At 51.4% G+C, this 17,174-nt stretch overlaps 10 protein-coding genes across 10 annotated transcripts; 3 read left to right on the forward strand and 7 right to left on the reverse strand.

The window, feature by feature from the left end:
- The first annotated feature begins 132 nt into the window (after positions 1-132).
- K452DRAFT_255713 (uncharacterized protein) lies at positions 133-872 on the forward strand. The gene is made up of 2 exons (XM_033538368.1): positions 133-270; positions 329-872. Exons 1-2 carry the CDS (start codon positions 194-196, stop codon positions 726-728), a joined length of 477 nt encoding a protein of 158 aa, XP_033394534.1. The 5' UTR covers positions 133-193; the 3' UTR covers positions 729-872.
- Positions 873-946: 74 nt separating this feature from the next.
- Positions 947-2,232, reverse strand: K452DRAFT_290468 (uncharacterized protein). Its single transcript, XM_033541007.1, has 2 exons — positions 1,562-2,232; positions 947-1,505 (listed from the first exon to the last, which is right to left on the reverse strand). The coding sequence occupies exons 1-2, from the start codon at positions 1,876-1,878 to the stop codon at positions 1,139-1,141; spliced, it is 684 nt and encodes a 227-aa protein (XP_033394535.1). The 5' UTR covers positions 1,879-2,232; the 3' UTR covers positions 947-1,138.
- A 318-nt stretch (positions 2,233-2,550) lies between these two features.
- On the reverse strand, positions 2,551-2,980 carry K452DRAFT_290470 (uncharacterized protein). Its single transcript, XM_033541008.1, has one exon. The coding sequence runs from the start codon at positions 2,963-2,965 to the stop codon at positions 2,705-2,707; it is 261 nt and encodes an 86-aa protein (XP_033394536.1). The 5' UTR covers positions 2,966-2,980; the 3' UTR covers positions 2,551-2,704.
- A 1,344-nt stretch (positions 2,981-4,324) lies between these two features.
- Positions 4,325-4,843, reverse strand: K452DRAFT_233550 (uncharacterized protein; the record flags this gene model as incomplete). The annotated part of the gene is made up of 2 exons (XM_033537311.1): positions 4,325-4,555; positions 4,628-4,843. Coding segments are annotated over 2 exons (447 nt in total), but the record flags the coding sequence as incomplete, so codon positions are not given.
- Positions 4,844-5,235: 392 nt separating this feature from the next.
- K452DRAFT_300889 (uncharacterized protein) lies at positions 5,236-5,919 on the reverse strand (the record flags this gene model as incomplete). Its single annotated transcript, XM_033542380.1, has 1 exon — positions 5,236-5,919. One exon carries the CDS (start codon positions 5,917-5,919, stop codon positions 5,236-5,238), a length of 684 nt encoding a protein of 227 aa, XP_033394538.1.
- Positions 5,920-6,864: 945 nt separating this feature from the next.
- Positions 6,865-7,185, reverse strand: K452DRAFT_195993 (uncharacterized protein; the record flags this gene model as incomplete). The annotated part of the gene is made up of 1 exon (XM_033535951.1): positions 6,865-7,185. A coding segment is annotated over one exon (321 nt), but the record flags the coding sequence as incomplete, so codon positions are not given.
- Positions 7,186-8,260: 1,075 nt separating this feature from the next.
- On the reverse strand, positions 8,261-9,238 carry K452DRAFT_233350 (uncharacterized protein; the record flags this gene model as incomplete). Its single annotated transcript, XM_033537299.1, has 2 exons — positions 8,261-8,839; positions 9,125-9,238. The coding sequence occupies 2 exons, from the start codon at positions 9,236-9,238 to the stop codon at positions 8,261-8,263; spliced, it is 693 nt and encodes a 230-aa protein (XP_033394540.1).
- A 222-nt stretch (positions 9,239-9,460) lies between these two features.
- Positions 9,461-10,631, forward strand: K452DRAFT_290474 (uncharacterized protein). The gene is made up of 2 exons (XM_033541009.1): positions 9,461-9,616; positions 9,680-10,631. Exon 2 carries the CDS (start codon positions 9,878-9,880, stop codon positions 10,220-10,222), a length of 345 nt encoding a protein of 114 aa, XP_033394541.1. The 5' UTR covers positions 9,461-9,616; positions 9,680-9,877; the 3' UTR covers positions 10,223-10,631.
- Positions 10,482-13,015, reverse strand: K452DRAFT_320934 (uncharacterized protein). Its single transcript, XM_033544358.1, has 2 exons — positions 11,693-13,015; positions 10,482-11,588 (listed from the first exon to the last, which is right to left on the reverse strand). The coding sequence occupies exons 1-2, from the start codon at positions 12,595-12,597 to the stop codon at positions 10,850-10,852; spliced, it is 1,644 nt and encodes a 547-aa protein (XP_033394542.1). The 5' UTR covers positions 12,598-13,015; the 3' UTR covers positions 10,482-10,849.
- A 1,232-nt stretch (positions 13,016-14,247) lies between these two features.
- K452DRAFT_290476 (uncharacterized protein) lies at positions 14,248-16,546 on the forward strand. Its single transcript, XM_033541010.1, has 10 exons — positions 14,248-14,396; positions 14,453-14,839; positions 14,893-14,932; positions 14,989-15,003; positions 15,683-15,724; positions 15,801-15,814; positions 15,874-15,902; positions 15,951-16,093; positions 16,146-16,229; positions 16,281-16,546. Exons 1-10 carry the CDS (start codon positions 14,381-14,383, stop codon positions 16,294-16,296), a joined length of 786 nt encoding a protein of 261 aa, XP_033394543.1. The 5' UTR covers positions 14,248-14,380; the 3' UTR covers positions 16,297-16,546.
- The last annotated feature ends 628 nt before the right edge of the window (positions 16,547-17,174 follow it).

Raw genomic sequence — 17,174 nt, forward strand, 5'->3', positions numbered from 1 at the left:
TTTGCATCTTATCTTATCGATAACCGCGGATCTGATCTGATCTGCGGGCGGGGGTCCTGTTCGCTGTAGCGGCTCCGCGTCCCCCAAATACCCCGGGCCTGTAGCAGCGAGCAAACAAAATGCAGCGATTCAACCTGCCCTCCGTGGTGAGAAACAGCGCTTGGGTTACCGTCCAATTCTTACCAACGCTGCTATGGTTCGAGAGGAAAATATCCCGCGCTTACGCCAAAGACGAGACTACGCATTCCTTCTTGATTACCGGACGAGATGGTACATCGCAAGCCTCTATCGAGCGCATCCAGGAAGACATACTGACAGGTGCTGGCAGGAGCGATAATGACATGTACGATCATATGAACAACAGTACTTACTACTTCCTCTTCGACTCGGTCGTCAACACGTACCTGATGACGCACTGCGCCCTGCACCCGCCGACGTCTCTGCAGATCGGTCTCGTCGTTCACTCACACTGCGACTACTTCGCGCCGCTAGGCTTTCCAGCCGTTGCTGAGCTGGCACTGAGGGTGAACAAGTTGGGGAAAAGCAGTGTGACGTATGAAATCGGTGTGTTCGAGAAGGGCGTTGAAGACGTGAGGGCTGTGGGCGAGTTTGTGCATGTCTTTGTTGACAGGGAGTCGAGGAGGCCGGCGGCGAGTGGGATGGGCGAGGGATTGAGGGAAGGGTTGAGGAAGATACAGGTGGAGAGTAAGGACAAGGCAAAGCTGTGAGGAAGGCATTTTGCAAGATATTATAGAGAGCTCTGTATTATGTGCATCCCTTCTTAGCAGACGCTAGCTCATACAAGTTTTCTATGTCCACTGAGTAGATATAAGTAGTACCAGAGTGCAGAGGTACGAATACGAGAACATCTCATAAGAGCATGTAAACAAAATATGCGAGGGTACCGTGAATTTATAAAGATACGTTAAAGACAACAATGCAAACTATTTGAAGATTGAGATAAATACACTCTAATCAAGTTTCGTTCTGTCTTCAATAACAGAACTAATACGATAGATGGAACAATAAAACCTAATTTCCTATTTGTCCCAAAAAAGACCATACTGATACCTTCATTAATGATAGTCCAACAGATAAACGAGAAAGCATGAAAGCAAACCATGGCTTAGTTTGCCCTTCACCATTTCCCGTGACCGCTGCCACTGCCATATTGTTGGTTGCTGTGACGACCCTCCTTCCATTTGTCCTCAAGCTTGGAACCACCTATCGCGCCTGCAATAGCTCCAAGGAAACCGTGGCCACCTCCAACCTTACTGCCGCCGAAAGCTCCCGCAGCTCCACCAAGAGCAGCGCCTAGGAAGCCACGCTCGCCTTCCTGGGCAGCATTTGGATCAGTGGATCCGTATTGTTGGTTTGCCTGATGAGAGTATGCATTTTGCGCATTGTTATCTGATGGATAAGGAGCGGAGCTGTAAGCACCCTGCTGTGGGAATTGCTGTCCAGGAGCTTGTTGGTCGTAACCACGGTTGGGATCTTGTGAGTTGCTGCCAAGTTGTTAGGCCAAATTCTCACTGCTTAAATGGCAGATGGGTTGACTTACTATTGACCAGTATAGCCTAGGCCCTGGCCATACTGATGGTCTGGTGGTTGTTGACCGTTCTGGAATCCGCCATGAGCAGGCGGACCGTATCCACCATACCCTTGTTGCTGGTCCTGCTGGTACTGGTTGTTCTGATCATAGCCGGGTTGGCCGTATTGTTGCGGTGCTCCATATCCGCCTTGTTGCTGAGGCGGATAGGGACTCGACGACTGTGCGGGGTAACCAGGCTGTGGTCCTCCCCAGCCCTGGCCCGGTGCGGGCGAGCCGTATCCTCCAGCAGGGTGTTGGTTTCCGTATTGGTTGTAGGGATCGGACATTGTGGATGGATAGATGTGTTGTTAGAGTCTCAAGGTGAGTGTTTTTGCGGTTTTGAGTCTGGGGGCGGATGAGACGGATAAGACGGGTAGAGTAGGATGATGAAATGAGCGCTGTACGCTTACGTCGGCCTTGGTTAGACTCAGTAGTACGTTGAGTAGTTTAAGGTTCTTGAATTGACCACAAACAAACGAGATGCGAGGCTACAAACCGATGATGAAAAGAAGAAGACTAGAAAGAGCATCAAGCTTTATAACTCCCATATTGTCCTTCTACACCGTTCTAGCTGACTGCGATTGCAATAGCCATGCGCAGCAGCAAGGCCGACACGGCCTAGCTCAGGGCTGTGCAGCGCATAGCCTCCGGCGCCACAGTAGTACGGCTGCGGATAACGCCCGAGCAATCTCCCCACCATTCAGAAGTGGCCTAGTATCCAATGGCTTCAGGCTGTAAGCGGTGGTGGAACATTCCTTGGTCAAGTGAAGCTGAGGGTGGCCAACACGGTAACCGGCACGTCGGGCTTGCCGAGACCCGGAGTGAGCGTCAGAGCCTTGGGGCATTCTGATGTCAGCACGGCGATCATCAACACACCACCTTCAAACCACCATCTTCAAGTGCGGCTGCGAGGAAAACTGGAGAAGAGCCATAGCAGCGCATCCTACGCAGAGCCTCTCCGAATATAGCGATAAATGCCTTTTTGACGGTCGGAGGTTGTTGGCCGGCTTCGACATTGCAACCCAATCTTGGCGACTTGCTAAGCGCCTCTTCTCACTTTAGGTCAAGACTGATTGGACCTCCTCTTTCAAAAGCTCTGCTGTAACAAACGGCTTATATGATTAGTAACTGAGACATCTTTCCAACAGCTTCCAGCATCTCGCCGTTCATGAAGCCGTGGACGTATGACTCGCCCACGAGTTCCAGGCTTTGGTTATCTGCGCTGCGGAATACGAAAGGCACCCTAGCTCCCTTGAGCAAGTAAATACGATCACCCGTATTCAATGCTTCAGGGCCAAGACCTAGATACCCGTTTACGGTTGTGTATAAGCGTCGGGATCCGCCGGTTTCAGACAACCTTCTGCCATAAGGCATGGCGGCTTTGTCGTTTTCTGCAATGAACTTGACAGCTTCGGCTTCATCTCCATTGCCAGTTTCTTGAACATATATGCAGTCCCTGATGGCTTCGGCTTTTTCTATTACTTCTTCCTTGGTGGGTAAAACTGACGAGTTTTCTCCCCTTGTCAGAAACTCTAACACAGTTAATCTGGCAAGAAGTTCTTTTCTTTCCTTTTCATCAGATAATCTTTGATAAATCCCAAGGGCAAGGCTCATTAGCATCCAGTCTCGAAAGTTGAATACGGTCTGTGGAGGAGCCGGGTATAGTTCTTCGAACTTATTGGCGATCAAAGTACGCCAAAGTACTTCTACTCGATGCTGCCCCGTAGGAGGGTAAATGTCCTGAATTGAAGAGCACAGTTCCAAAGAATAATACGGCCGATGTGTGAGGAACATCTCGCCAACCGTCAGCTCGCAGACGTCGGTAATTGTATCGAAGTACCCTCCTTGTACCACAAGCGCGCGGTCAACAACGGTACAGGGAGGTGCATCCAGTTTCTCTGGTCCAGAAGCGTTGAAATCCGGAAAGCCCCTTACTTCTTCCCAGATGAAGCAAGTGTAGTTTGCGCCTGGAACGCTCCAATCCGGGACCCAGCTGGGAAGGCCATGACCACGATCATTTCTGGATGGACCTTCCACATGAGACAAAAGCGTGAGCGCGAAGCGTCTGGTCATGAACATACAGGCCACTGCAAAAAACAAGTCTTCTGGTTGTATCCTGTAATCCGGTCGTATGGGAAACTCAATCCGGCTTGTCCAGAATTTCGTTGCCATTCCTACAACGCCATATATCTTATCCCGTGGGTTGGTAACCTTCGATTTTCGAACCATTGACAGGATGCAGAGCAAATACCAGTACCAGAAGTCTTCACGAGTCTCGCATCCACCCAACCGCTGTTGTGTCTGTTGGAATCCCGTAGCTAGGGGGCCACCAGCGTGGTAGAGTATTCGCAACCACCGCATGGAGTCGACTTCGCCGATACCGACGGTCTTTAAAATTTGTCCGGGGTCGGCTAAAATTTGGATCCATCCACTTCCCAGGATAAACCACGCCACTACAACGATATGATCCCATTTCAAGGATATATTGTTGCAGCTGACCTCTATTTCTTGCGCCAATACTGCTTCTTGTACGATCCAAGTTCTGTAAAACCATCGTCTGGTTCTATAGAATCTGAAATAGCAACGCCAGATGTGGTACCATTCTTCAAGAGAAACGGTCAACTCCAGGGCATTCAGAAGGGACAGATCTGTAGGTGAGTACTGATATAGCGCCTGTGGGCCGTGTCGCCGGAAATAATTGTCCATGGCAGTTAAAAGGTCCGTATGAATCCAAAGCATTTCTTCAACATTTGACGGATCTTCCCCTAGCCAAACAATCACCCGGCTTGCCAAAGAATAGATCTCTCCCATGCGGGCGACCTGATCTCCTTGCTCCTTTAGGTTTGTTTGGTCGATACACAGCCCATCTGTCCACAACAACCGTCGTTCACCCGATTTGCTTCGCCGCAGCAGTGCTTCGTAGAGGCTTTCCGTTATCATATTTGAAGCCTGGTTGCATTCAATCTCACACCAGGTAATCGGTTGCTCGACTTGAGTACCATACCTGACTTCTTGTCCGACCAGAACTTGCCTGACCTCTTCTTCAACCATAACCGGCGCATTCCAAGAGTAAGAGAGAGCATCAAAGGGAGGAAGACCTCTATCTTTCAACGAAAATTCATAGAGATGACATCGGATTTTGTCTCTTTCTTCTTGGTATGGTTCAACCTCCAGAAGTCTTATATGATATTCTTCTTGAAGTCTTTCGTATCGAAATTTTTTCGGCACCGATGATGCCCAGCAAAGGACCATGCTTGGAAAACAAATTTCTCAAACACAAACAACTAAATTCAGGAGTAGGAACTGGATAAAACTTCAAGCAAAAATTTCGGATTCATCCAACAGTTCAAATAAAGTTGCCCACACCGGCGGGTAGCCAGCTTAATACCCCATCTTGCTGTGCCGCATACAAGGGTTTCAGGAACTCGGGTATCAGAAGAGTTGCGCATTTTTCTTATGAGGAAACCCACCCGAGCGGGATCGACACGAACCGTCCCAAGCGGCAACCCGTGAATGCTGATTGGCCAAACCCCATGTATAATGGTGGGCTGTGCATCAAAATCAGGAAAAGATATTCGCTGCGCAAAAACGGTTACTGAGGTGGCATCAGACCATGATCCAGGGCCAAAGATCAGCCTCGTCTTTCAGATCAGCCCGACGGGGACGATTTTTCCGCTGACAGCATCCAGCATTTCGCCATTCATATACCCATGAATGTACGTCTCGCCAACAAGCCTGTGATCTTTCTTCCCTGGGCAACCGCGCAGTATGAAGGGAACTCTGGCGCCCTTGATCAGCCAAACTTCATCGTCCTTCTTCACGGATCCTGGCCCAAGTCCGAAGAGACCTTTGGCTGTTCGGTAAAGGCGTCTTCCACCCCCATTCATTGCCAATATACGTCCAAAAATTGGAGTACCGCCATCCTCTAGCGCAAATTTCAAACGTTCATCATCCGTTTTGAAATGCATTTGCTGAGTCTCTGTCCAGATATTAGCCCTGGCATTAATCTGGTCTCTGGTTGGCAGCAAAGGTTGGGCGCCGTTTGAACCCAGTTTTTCAAGGACGATCATGTCTTTTTGGAAGTCATCGTCGGATTCCTTTTGGTCCCATCTTTGGAGGAGACACACCATGAACATCACAGCTGTCCAATCAAAGAAAATCTTCTTCGGGTCTCCTGGCTCCGGAAGTTGGTTCCCTCGCCCGCCAGCGAGCATGGTTTTCCAGAGCACATCTACTCGGTTCTCGCCGGTCTTGGGATAGATGTTTCCCAGTCCTTCACAGATCCGGAATGCTGATTGGAACTCGAAGGTCGTTATCATCACCTCCATGGTTTCCGATACCTCGACAACTTTGTCGAAACATGCTCCCCAAACTTCAAGTCTCGTTTTTGACACTCCAAACATTGCCCGGCTCATTTACACGAGAACAGTCGTACAATGGCTCGCCCAAATATTCTTCCCATCCAAGAGAGCGAGGATGCGACGAAAATTGACTCCAGTCCGGCACCCACGACGGCAGCCCTAGGCCGGACTTGTTGTCTTGATTCTCCGCCACTGAAAGGATCGAGAGTAGAGGCAAATGGCGAATCAGCTCTGTCGCAACTTGGTTGAATAAATCCCGAGCCCCTAAGTTATAATTCGGTTGTAACGGGATAGGCGTCTCAGGTGATGTTGCCTTGTCGAAAACTCCCAGGACAGAGTATACTTTATCCCTGGGGTCGGAGGCTTCTTGAGAGCGGATGGCATCCATGGCCCACAAGAAGTACCAGTAGTTCCAGCTTTCCTGGGTCTTCAGCATTTGAGTTCGCTCAATGCCATTTCGAAAAGCGGGGTCCTTGATTCCATTGGGGGCACTGTGTTGCAACACCCAAATGGTATCGAGCTGGGAAATCCCTTCAAGTTTCCTTTTTTGGCTCCGAGGCGCAAGCCCCTGTGCCCAGCCGCTATGTTCGATGAACCTTGCGAACCCCATATATCCATCCAGGGGATAGTTTCTGATCCGCAGTAGACCTTAACATTGCGGGGAAGAACAACTTACTGGACAATCCATGCTCTCCGGAACCACCTTCTACGCTCAAAAAACCGGAAGTACGAGTGCCAGCGATGAAACCAGGCATCCAGTGGCATTTCAATAGCAAGTCTTTTCAAAAAGGATGGGTCGAAAGGAGAACATTTTGCAATCTTTTCGAATCCTTCGGCTTCGACCAATTTGTTCAAACGAGGACCGAATTCCCTATGGATCCATACAAAGTCCTCAAGCTCTGGCGTCTCTTGGCCTAGCCATACAACCACGCGAGCACATGAGGCGTATATTTCTCCCATCAGGGCTACCTGGGCTCCACGCTCCGGTATATTGGTCTGGTCGATACAAAGAGCATCTGCCCACAAGTGTTGCTGAGCTGTCTCTTTTATTCTGGAGAACTGTAGCAGTGCCTGGTACAAGCTGTCGTTGATCATGTGGGACCGGCCGTTGCATTCGATCTCATGGTAGGACTCCGAAAGGCCAGTTCCAGTTCCGTTCTTGAGCTCTGCATCGCTGATGATCGGAGAAGTCCATGTGTAAGACAACGCCGCGTATGGTGGGCAGTTTTTCAATGGATATGCTTCCAAAGAGTAGCAAAGACGAGGTTCAGTCTTAACGAGCTTGAGCAGACGGATGCTTCGTGCCATTGGAAGAGGTGAGTAATTGAATCTACCCGGTGTAGCACAAGCCCAAGATACATTGTGTGCAGCTATCGCGTATATATCGTCCCGAAAAATTCCTTTAGTCTAGCGTCAGGCCTCAAACTCTTAGTTCATTTATGTCTTCCACTAACCTTCTCCTCCTTAGGGCGCTATGATGCACAAGGAAATGTACAATATGACAAATGGACGAATAGATATTGACAAGAAGCAACGGCAAGGATATCAAAAAAAGTCGACCAGCAACGAATATTTTCGAGGAAATGCCTTTGCGAACAGGACGTGTGATAGAGAACCCTCAACATGCCGTCGACATCTACATTTTTAAACTCCTTCAACTTTATCGCATTCATAGAGTCCTGTATTCGCATACAGTGTATAAACGGGCCGTTCAAGAATCCTGAGCTCGCTTGGTTCTGCGCGCGCATCGTACGGAGTCATGATTGGTCGTTTAGTTCAAATCATCGCTCCATAGCCGCGTAAACAACGGCCCCCACTCCGCCGATTGCTCGCCTCACGAAAGTCGTGCCATCCGAAACTGGGCGGGCCGAGTATACGGTGGAAGAGGACGCGACATTCGTACCTGAACCTACTGTAGCAAGGTCTAGACTGAGTGATATGGAGTACTTGGGGGCCAGGAATTCAGCCGCGCGGGATTCACGGCGCTTCGATATGACCCTTCGTTGTTTATTTCCGATTCTGGAAATGTCGTCCTTCGCCGTCTCTTTAGACAAGGCATTCATATCCATCAGCTTACTCCTTTCTCAAAGGGAAGAGCTCCTTCAACAAGAGAAGACGGTGTTATTGGCAGGCCGAACTCTCCACTCGAAAAGCATTGCGATAACATAGCGCCTTGGTCCCACACCCATGCCGTTCACTGGCCAATTTTGTTGCTTCGCCTCATCTTTAACGCAATGCCGATGATATAGCTGATAAGACAGAGCGCTACATACACACTTCAGCTACCTCAGGCAAACAACAGCTCAACCTAGACGTCCTTCTTTCCCTGCGGTTCCCTAACCATGCAATACAACATAGCCTTCTCCCCCTCATCATCGCACTCCATAACCGTCCTTAACTTAAACCCAAACTTCTCATAAATAGGCACATTCGGGTCCCTCCTTGAGCTCTCTAAATAACAAGGCACACCCTCGCTATCCGCTCTCTTCAAAACCTTCCTCATCAACGCAGTTCCAATTCCCTTCCCCTGCACCTCCGGTCTTACCGTCACGATATTGCAGAAATAGTACCCTTGCTCACTCGTCCACAGCTTTGCCTGCGCTTCCGCCTGCGCAGCTTTCCATATCCAGTAGCGCCGCACACGCAGCCCGCCGCGCCCCAGGAACCGCAGGTTCATGAGGCCTTGCTGCAGCCAGAGCAGCCAGAAACTGAGCCAGAGGGACCATGGCTGCGGGGTTGAGGGCGGGGCTGGTGGCAGCCACATTGCGGCGCCGAGGATGCGGTTGGGGGTGGATGAGCTGGAGTCTTTGGCGACGTGGAAGATGCCGTGTTGGATGCCCCAGTGGCAGCGGAGGCTGAGCGAGTGGTGGTTGCGGGCGGGGGAATACTGGAGTTGTTAGTTGGGGATGAGTCTATACGAGATATTTGGTAGAGTGTAAATGTAATTAAGAGAATCCACGTCTTTGACTAGATAGATAGGGCTGACAGTGCATGAGAGAAATGACAGTACCTCAGTGAATCAAATTCCAAAAAAGCAAACAACTTGAGTAAGTATTAAATAGTACGAACGTCCAGAGGGAAATAAAAAGTCCAGTGAAACAAATATTCGAGTGACTGCGATATATAAAAATCGCAAGAAAATCACAACAAATAATTAAAATCATATACATACATTCTCTTTATCAAACACCCAATTCGAATAAGGGTCATCTTTGAACGCTTGTTGTATCGTCTCAACTGCGCCATCAATGTCCTCTGACGTCATAGGCGACACCTCGACTGGCATTCTGACTAGTTTGTTACAGTTCCGCTTCGACGATGGATATGCGTATAAAAATGACTTTCAATGTTGATGGACTTTCATGAAATGAATGGACAGTACTTGGGTTTGTCCGGTGGTGGTGTATCATAGGTAAAGTGGGGGAAACGCGCCAGACGACGGCGACGGCGATGGCTCTTCGGGTAGACACTCCATCTGCCGAGCACATCTTGCCCAGCTTTTTCATCCACCGACACGAAACTTCGATGACACTACGATCGAGGGGCAGCGACGCCCCAGGTTATCAGTGAAAAGAGGTTGGTGCTCCTATTGGAGACAGCCTTGCTCTCTCGAATACACTCGAGCCGATCTGGGTATAAAAGCCCTTCACGTCAGCAAACACAAGTCGGTAGACTCTACTCTTTGCCTTGTTATCCCCAAAGAAACATTTTTTGATTTGAATACCAGTGGACAGTTCCATGCGGCGACTGCTGCCACCGCAGACGATTACAGCGTGTGCCGCAAATGTTTTTCCTATTTCCTTGCATTGCCTTTCATTTTGCTTTCGCGGACGATGCTGATCACCGTCAAGCCACGGAGCTACAGCCGCATATTAGCGATGGGAAAAGATAGTGAACATTACTGATTGCTTTCCTATGTCTCAAAATGTCTCTTCTCGAACGAGCTCCCCTCTTCTTCTTTATCCTCAATCGACCTCCACTTTCTTTCTGTTGTTGCGCGGAACATCATGACCCTCTCGTCGAAAGAAACAGCGTTTCGAGCAACAGACTTAGTGAGGTGATCTCGTTCGAGGGTTATAAAGCACTACAGCTGATTGGAACCAAAAAGTTTCTCAGAGATAGGTTACGAAATTGCTGCCTCGATCGCAGGAAACCCCATTATTTCTTATTTCCTTTCCTTCTCTCCCTTTCTTCTACCCCTCCTCCCCTTCACACCACACGCCTACCCACCCACAGCACGACATGGCACCTGCAGCAGGGCCGTGCCTAGCGGACCGCAGCGCGATCCCACGCGCAAAGCTATCATATATATGTAGTACGTGCGTGGGGCCGCTAATGTAGCGATACGACGCAGCGATCGCGATAGCAGCGGCTCCAGCGATGCTAGTACCCACTCACCCACTACCGCGGTGCGGTGCGGTGCGGGGGTTCCTTCTCGGAGAGTCGCTTAGGCGCATATTTAGTGGATTAGCACTCAGCACGGAACAAGGGCGAGGGCGAGCACCGGCGCGGGGGCGGGATCGCGCGGGAGCCTTTCGTGTGTGGGCGTATATTATAAATATGGAATACGGGAAGAAGAGGGGCATAGATCCAAGCTTGACGATGAGGATCGAGTGAAGGGCAAAGGTTGAATAAGTTTGCGATTATTGAGTTTAAGTACGGTTCTTTCTTCCGTTTCTTTTCCTTTCCGCCTTCCCATCATGCGTTCATGCTTTCCCTTCCCCTTCCCTCCCGTTCCCGATGCCACCAGGCTGGTATCTCAAAATGTAATGCTGAACGATGACGATGGCGACAATGCTCTCTAGAAAAACAAAAAAGACAACAGCAAGAAGGGCCCTGAAACTAAAGAGCCCCGTTCAATTCACCCCCGATTCACTAATCCATATCCTTCACTCGCTCACAGAGCAGAGTGATACGTGCGCTCATTCAAAATCTCACTCGGCACGAGACTGCCGCGCGGAATCACGACTTCTGTGCCCGGATGCTGCCGGAAGACAGTCGCATCGCTGGGGTTGCGCTGATGTCCGTTGTGGTCCTTGTACATCTCAGGTACGCCTGGCACATCAGGGACCTCGAACTGAGAGCGTGCCTCGTTCTCGTTGAGTTGCTCCAGGCCACCACGCAGCTGCATCGACGGCAGACGGTTAGTCTGTGCGCCGACCCAGCTGTCCACGGTGCGGAAGCGTCCGACGCTGCTGTGGCTCGACGCGACTGAGAGGCCGCTCTCGCGCGAAGGGTCGCGCGGCGTTGTCGGTGTCTGGGCCGTCGTCCAGCTGAAGTGGCTTGCCATGGGCTGCTGCGACTTTGAAGCCGTCATGCGCCGGCTACCGGGCCGGTTCGCGAGGAACTGCTGGAAGGTCGGCGCGGGCGGATTCGGCGAGACAAAGTCATCTTCGCCGCGCAGTGAGTCGGTTTCGGGGCTGGGTCCGGTCAGAAGGCGCGGAAGCACCGGTGGTTCGCTGTCCTGGTTGTTACGCTTGATGGATAAGGAACGCTTTTGGATGGGCAGGTTGAGTGATGCGTCGCTAATGTCGCGAGTGTGGCGGGCAGATCCTCTGCGCGGTGGCGTTTCTTCTTCCAAAAAGCTGCGGTTGGACTGGCTGTAGATTGGCGTAGTGGGTTCTCCATAAGATGGACTGGTAGTTACGTTAGCATGCGGAGAGGCAATAGCAGTGTTAGACCATGTCGCAAGCATTTATAGCTTCGTCGGTCTTTTTCTGCCTTGGAATAAACGGCATACCTGAGGAATTCAGTGTGATGACGGCCCGACTTTGACAGCGAGGTATCGGATCGCGTAATTGACGGTTGCGGCGGCAGAGGATGGTCCTTCGCAGAAGGCGCGGCTCCGTACTCTTTGTTCCATCCATCTTCGGGCGAAACGTAGGCGTTGAAGCGCAGGGCCTGTGGAGCGGGCCGGGAGATATCAATGGTCCTATCGGGCCTGGAGCGGCCTCTCTTGGACTTGTTGAAGACATCGCGGAGGGTCAGGCCATTCCTGCGCATGACATAGAAGCCAAGGATGAAGCCGGTGACGATGAGAGTCACGACGATAGCCGCGACGGCGATCAGGACATGTTCCGTGGTCTCAGACATTGCCGGCTTTGGAGGAGGAGGCGGATATGGCGGCGGGATCCCGATGGGCGAGCCAGCGTCATGGGACCTCAGGGCAGCAGGCGCAAAGAGCGAAGAGGTAGGCGAGGGCGAAGGCGAAGGCGTATCCGCGGTCAGAGTCTCGGCAAGGTCTTTTTCGTCGTTATCGCTGTCTTCATGCTCGCTCTCGTGCTCGTGCTCGTGCTCGTGCTCGTGCTTTTCCACGCGGAAGCTGCCGGTAGGAGCGGGGTCGGCGCTGAGGGCGGGGGCGGCGGTGGTTTTTGAGCCGGCGGCGGCAAAGTCGTCGTCGTCGGGGTTGGAAGTGTTGTTGTCATCATCGTCGTCGTCGCTGTCGCTACTGTCATCGCTCTCATCGGCCGTGACTTCCGCTTCGAGTCCGCCCCAAGCCCCTTCCCCTTTCCAGTCGTCATTTCGCGCGCCCAGACCAGAGAACTCCACCACCATCTCCCTTTTCGCCGCTTCGTGATCGCCCGCTGCTCTCTGCGCTGCGCCCTGCCGCCGAGCAAGGCGGCGTTCAGCAATCATGCCACGCATCGCTATCGTCTCCGGATCAACGCTGCCACTAATGCCAATCTACTTGCTGCCTGTGCAATCTTTGCGCCACCATATCAAATTCCCACTGCCACTTGAAGAACAAAGGCGAGGACCCGTCTCGCCCACTGCGAATCCAAAGAAATAGAGAAGGGGGGGATGTGCAAGGAATTACGAGTCAAGAGCGCAGACCAGCTGCTTTACGAAAGACCAAAAGATCGACAAGAAAAGAAGGAATGAAGAGCACAGCCGCTCAAGGGTGCAAGGAAAAAAAAAAGTGAACAGGATGGCAGAGCGGCAGCGCCACCTCGAGGTGGACAAGCACGAGGATATGAGATTGAGGAAGCGCAGGGGGCAGGATCTGGCGACTCCTAAGCGAAGAGGATGCTTCTCGCTACCGAAAGCGTCTGCAATGCGCCGCATCGCCGTCGATCCATGTACCGTCTGGCAGGCGCCACGGCAGACGGGCGAACGGCAGATGAGCGACCGTTGACCATTATTTCCGTGCTTGGCTTCTCTGAGCGTAGACGAGCACGATGGCGTCCTGCTCCGACGAGTGCTCAGACCTCGCGTGTCTCGGGACCGCCTCTTGTGGCGCGCCCTCTGTTTCAACAACGCCCTAAAACATCGACGCGACCGAGATGCTGTCTCAGCGGCTCTCAGACCAGCCGAGCGCCAAATGGCGGCCGAGGCAACTCCAGCGGCTTGGGTGAACTTGCGGCCGGAGTATGGGGTTACCTTTGAGCTGGGTGAATCTCTCCGTTCATGGTAACTGCTACTACATCATGACCCCAGTCTCTTACGACCATCAGTTTATCATGATTTCACGGAGCCGCATTAAGATTACCGCATATGCCGTGTGTTGCCTTGGGGCTGTACCCGAGCCTCCTTGAATGGCGCTGTTACTCTCGAAACTTGTTTCTTTTCCTCACTGCTTATCCTCTTACGTGTCTAGCAAGCCTCTGCCTCAGAACACCCTTTCCCTCTCTTACATGTTACAGTTAACCCTGTCTCATCCTGGGTGTATTCTTAGAAGTTGGAACTACGTGGTATTGTAGGCAACTGGTTGCGGCTTGGTTCATATTCGCTTCAGCCAAGACCTGCCTCGTCATGACGTGACACGCTTTATCCAACAGATTGTCCGTTAAGCCTTTCCTCCTTCATTGATAAGCTTCTTTAGCCAACCGGGAGCTAGGATGTCTCAGAAGCGTAGGATCTGAACTCTGACGTGGGGTCTGAATTCTGAAGTGCCGAGCTTAATTTTGATAGACCTGAATTTGAAATCACGGAACCGCCCAGCCATGATGGAATGAATCTTTATGCCAAGAAATTTGATGAGAAAATCAAACTACGTGCTGCTTCATGCAGTGCAGTTCACTAATTCAATAGCATCTATCTGTTAGAAATTTCATAATCGAAAATTGAGCCATGTCGAGTGTTTCAATCAATTGCTGCATTTTGGAAGGGCCCAACTTTGGAGTCCCCAGAAATCGGGGCTGTCAAGCTGTTCCGTCAGCACGTGGCGTGGCGGGCCTGCGGGCCAGACCTCCCGCCGCTGTTGAGCCGGATAATCGTTAAGCCGGTCGGCGCAACCGCGGCCGGGGTCTGGGGCGCCAAGATTTCGACGACGGATTTCCCGCTCAGAAAGTTCGCCGCCGCGGTAAAGCTCGACGAGATACTCTACCGCACCATACAGCCAGCTGGGTGACGGATTTTTCGCTCGCCGCTCGCCGCCGTGTTCAAACCCGTCAAGATACCCTTCCGCGCGACGTAGCCAACCGCAATCATGCCTCAGAATGAGTGTAAGTAATAAATAGAGACGCGCCTCAGAATTGGGACATAACTAACGGCGAGACAGATATGGAGCGCTTCCAGAAGCAGCATGGAAGACGTCTCGACTACGAGGAACGGAAACGGAAGCGCGAGGCCAGAGAAGGGCACAATGCATCGTTCAAGGCGCAAAACCTGCGCGGTCTGAGGGCCAAGCAGTACGCTGAGAAGCGCCACAAGGAGAAGATTGCTATGAAGAAGCAGATCCGCGCGAAGGAAGAGAAGAACGTCAAGAGCTCCGACGCCGCCGAACCGTCCAAGGAGGCCCTGCCGCAGTACCTGCTCGACCGCTCCAACACCAACAACGCGAAAGCTCTCTCATCTGCTATCAAGAACAAGAGGAATGAGAAGGCAGCGAAGTTTAGTGTCCCGTTGCCGAAGGTGCGCGGCATTTCTGAAGAGGAAATGTTTTCCGGTACGCCCTGTAGCGATCTCTACTGGCAGTTTTGGAAACTAACAACTGCGTAGTCGTCAAGACAGGAAAGAAGACAGCGAAGAAGGGCTGGAAGTAAGTCTTTTATTAGTCCTTGCCTTGTCTGAATTGGGAACTGACATAATTTGCAGGCGTATGATCACGAAGTAAGTCCCAACTTTCCCGATGACTTGATGTTCTCTCGAATCAGCAAGAACTCCTGGCGAAGCTCCCCTGGGACGAATACTCGTGCGGGTATTCTCCTTGCGCATATACTCTCCTCGCGCATAATGCGCGCATACGCCCTCCACGCGGAAAGATGAAACCTATACCCTGGTGCCACGTCCCTCCCCATGGAGACAGGATATTTTCGTTGAACGGCCACCGAAGCCAGCTCCGCGCCTCGCGAAGGATCTCGTCTTTGGATATACAATCGCCTTTCAAAATGGACGAGAGTGAAGAGAGCGAAGAGAGCAAATCACCACGACAAGGGTGTTTTAAAGTGGCTGGATCTTTCCAAGAAGATTCCGCTGTGGATACTGTTGCAGCGCCATGCGCCGGCCACCTTACGATTGTTTCAAGAACGAGATTCTTAACCGCTGGTCCAAAAACCGTTGCGGTCACGTCATCAGATCTATCTGTTGGACACTCACCAAATGGGTCGGTTTTGACGAATCAAGGGTCACGTTCGCGACCACTTATGGATCTCCTGGATACGGGTGCCGGGACTAGCTTTGCGTCTTTACGTGCGAGGAGAGATGGAGCGAGCCATGGAGTTCTTACTAATTTCGCCGGATATGGCTCTACGACTTCATGCACAAGTTTACTAACTTTTTGTTCTTTCAGACCGACCTTCGTCGGACCCGACTTTACTCGTAGGCCCGTGAAGTGAGTTACCCCTTCCCTGTGCTTTCCCGTGAAGCTTGTTTTTTCCTCTGGTCACCTCGCTAACAACAAACAACAGATACGAACGTTTCAGTAAGTGCCAAGCGGAGTTGCGTAGAATTCAAATATGCTCAGACACTAATGCGAGACAGTCCGTCCGATGGGTCTGCGTTACAAGAAGGTAATTAACAAGAACTGGGTGTTAGAAGATGTTAGCTAACTGATTCAGGCGAACGTAACCCACCCTGAATTGGGTGTCACTGTCCAACTGCCCATCATCTCGGTAAAGAAGAACCCGCAGCAACCTCTGTACACCCAGCTAGGTGTTCTCACGAAAGGTACCGTGATAGAGGTGAATATCAGCGAACTTGGGTAAGCGGCCAAACCCCCTATTCTATTCCGCGCATAACTAATAAAAACGTAGACTCGTAACTGCTGGCGGAAAAGTTGCCTGGGGTCGTTACGCACAGGTTACCAACAACCCGGAGAACGACGGATGCCTTAACGCGTAAGCTTAATATAACCTTTAGTCAAACATGGATCCACTAACCGTCGACAGTGTCCTCCTCGTTTGATTTCGTGGCTCGGTTTGCATTGCATGGGCGTTCAGGCGATAGGGGATCGGAATACGTTTGCTTCGAAGAAAGAGCCTACCAGAATGGCACCTAGCGGGTGCAAGAGGAAAGACGGCAGTCAAAAATACACATTTTCCAGGCGTGGTGTTGAAGAGCGATCCTGTGGTATGGTCCGTGCAAAGCAGAAAACTAAAATCAAGGCTACAGGCCATCACAGTAGCATAGGTATCTACAAAGCTTTCAGGACCAATCCGGTGTGAAATTGTGTTTCTATGTTTACCTTGTTGTGCAGCATGAGCGGCCAAGAGACTTGACCTGAAAGAGAAGGCAGACACCCAACCGGCAAAGGAAAACAACATCACGAAGCAGAAACCTCCACATAAGCGCAAGCTACACCCTTCTCCGCACGAACAACCCACCCACCAAACTCAACTTTCCTCACGACAGCAACAAACAAACCCCAACCCTGCAACTCCCACACACCATAAACCAAACCGACCAACAACAAACACACCACGCTAGCCACCCTTCCTCCATCCCACAACTGTCCCTGCCATATCTCATATCTCGGCGCATAGCCAAAATCCCAAACCAAGCCCTTCATTTCAGATTTTTCTTTCATTTCATATTGAGGCGGCGTGGAGCAGAAGAAGGAGTAAGGCCGGCGCCGATCCGTTACGCACGGTAAGGACGCGGCGGGGCGCTAGCTGGATCGGGGAAGTTGAGCTGCGCCAGGCGGGTGGGAGCGGGGGATCATGTGTTTGGTGGGGGTTGGTGAAGGTATGGAGTTGGGGACGAGAGGAAAGGTGCGTGCTCGGGTTGGAGAGCAGAGGCTATGTGTGGTTTTTGTTGACGCTCTGCAGTAACTCACACCCAGA

Source organism: Aplosporella prunicola (genome assembly GCF_010093885.1).
Source record: "Aplosporella prunicola CBS 121167 unplaced genomic scaffold K452scaffold_22, whole genome shotgun sequence".
In the NCBI taxonomy this organism is placed as follows: Eukaryota; Fungi; Ascomycota; class Dothideomycetes; order Botryosphaeriales; family Aplosporellaceae; genus Aplosporella; species Aplosporella prunicola.

What these genes read in the sequence shown, in the direction of transcription:
- K452DRAFT_290476 (XM_033541010.1), top strand. An exon ending in TGAAGAGGAAATGTTTTCCG is followed by an intron (nt 14,840 to 14,892) that starts GTACGCCCTGTA and finishes ACAACTGCGTAG; the next exon opens with TCGTCAAGACAGGAAAGAAG. An exon ending in GTGAATATCAGCGAACTTGG is followed by an intron (nt 16,094 to 16,145) that starts GTAAGCGGCCAA and finishes ATAAAAACGTAG; the next exon opens with ACTCGTAACTGCTGGCGGAA.
- K452DRAFT_290470 (XM_033541008.1), bottom strand. Translation starts at nt 2,965, where the DNA reads ATGCCTTATGGCAGAAGGTTGTCTGAAACCGGCGGATCCCGACGCTTA.
- K452DRAFT_290474 (XM_033541009.1), top strand. Translation starts at nt 9,878, where the DNA reads ATGTCTCTTCTCGAACGAGCTCCCCTCTTCTTCTTTATCCTCAATCGA.
- K452DRAFT_290468 (XM_033541007.1), bottom strand. Translation starts at nt 1,878, where the DNA reads ATGTCCGATCCCTACAACCAATACGGAAACCAACACCCTGCTGGAGGA. An exon ending in CTAGGCTATACTGGTCAATA is followed by an intron (nt 1,506 to 1,561) that starts GTAAGTCAACCC and finishes ACAACTTGGCAG; the next exon opens with CAACTCACAAGATCCCAACC.
- K452DRAFT_255713 (XM_033538368.1), top strand. Translation starts at nt 194, where the DNA reads ATGGTTCGAGAGGAAAATATCCCGCGCTTACGCCAAAGACGAGACTAC. An exon ending in CTTGATTACCGGACGAGATG is followed by an intron (nt 271 to 328) that starts GTACATCGCAAG and finishes AGGTGCTGGCAG; the next exon opens with GAGCGATAATGACATGTACG.
- K452DRAFT_320934 (XM_033544358.1), bottom strand. Translation starts at nt 12,597, where the DNA reads ATGCGTGGCATGATTGCTGAACGCCGCCTTGCTCGGCGGCAGGGCGCA. An exon ending in CATCACACTGAATTCCTCAG is followed by an intron (nt 11,589 to 11,692) that starts GTATGCCGTTTA and finishes CGTAACTACCAG; the next exon opens with TCCATCTTATGGAGAACCCA.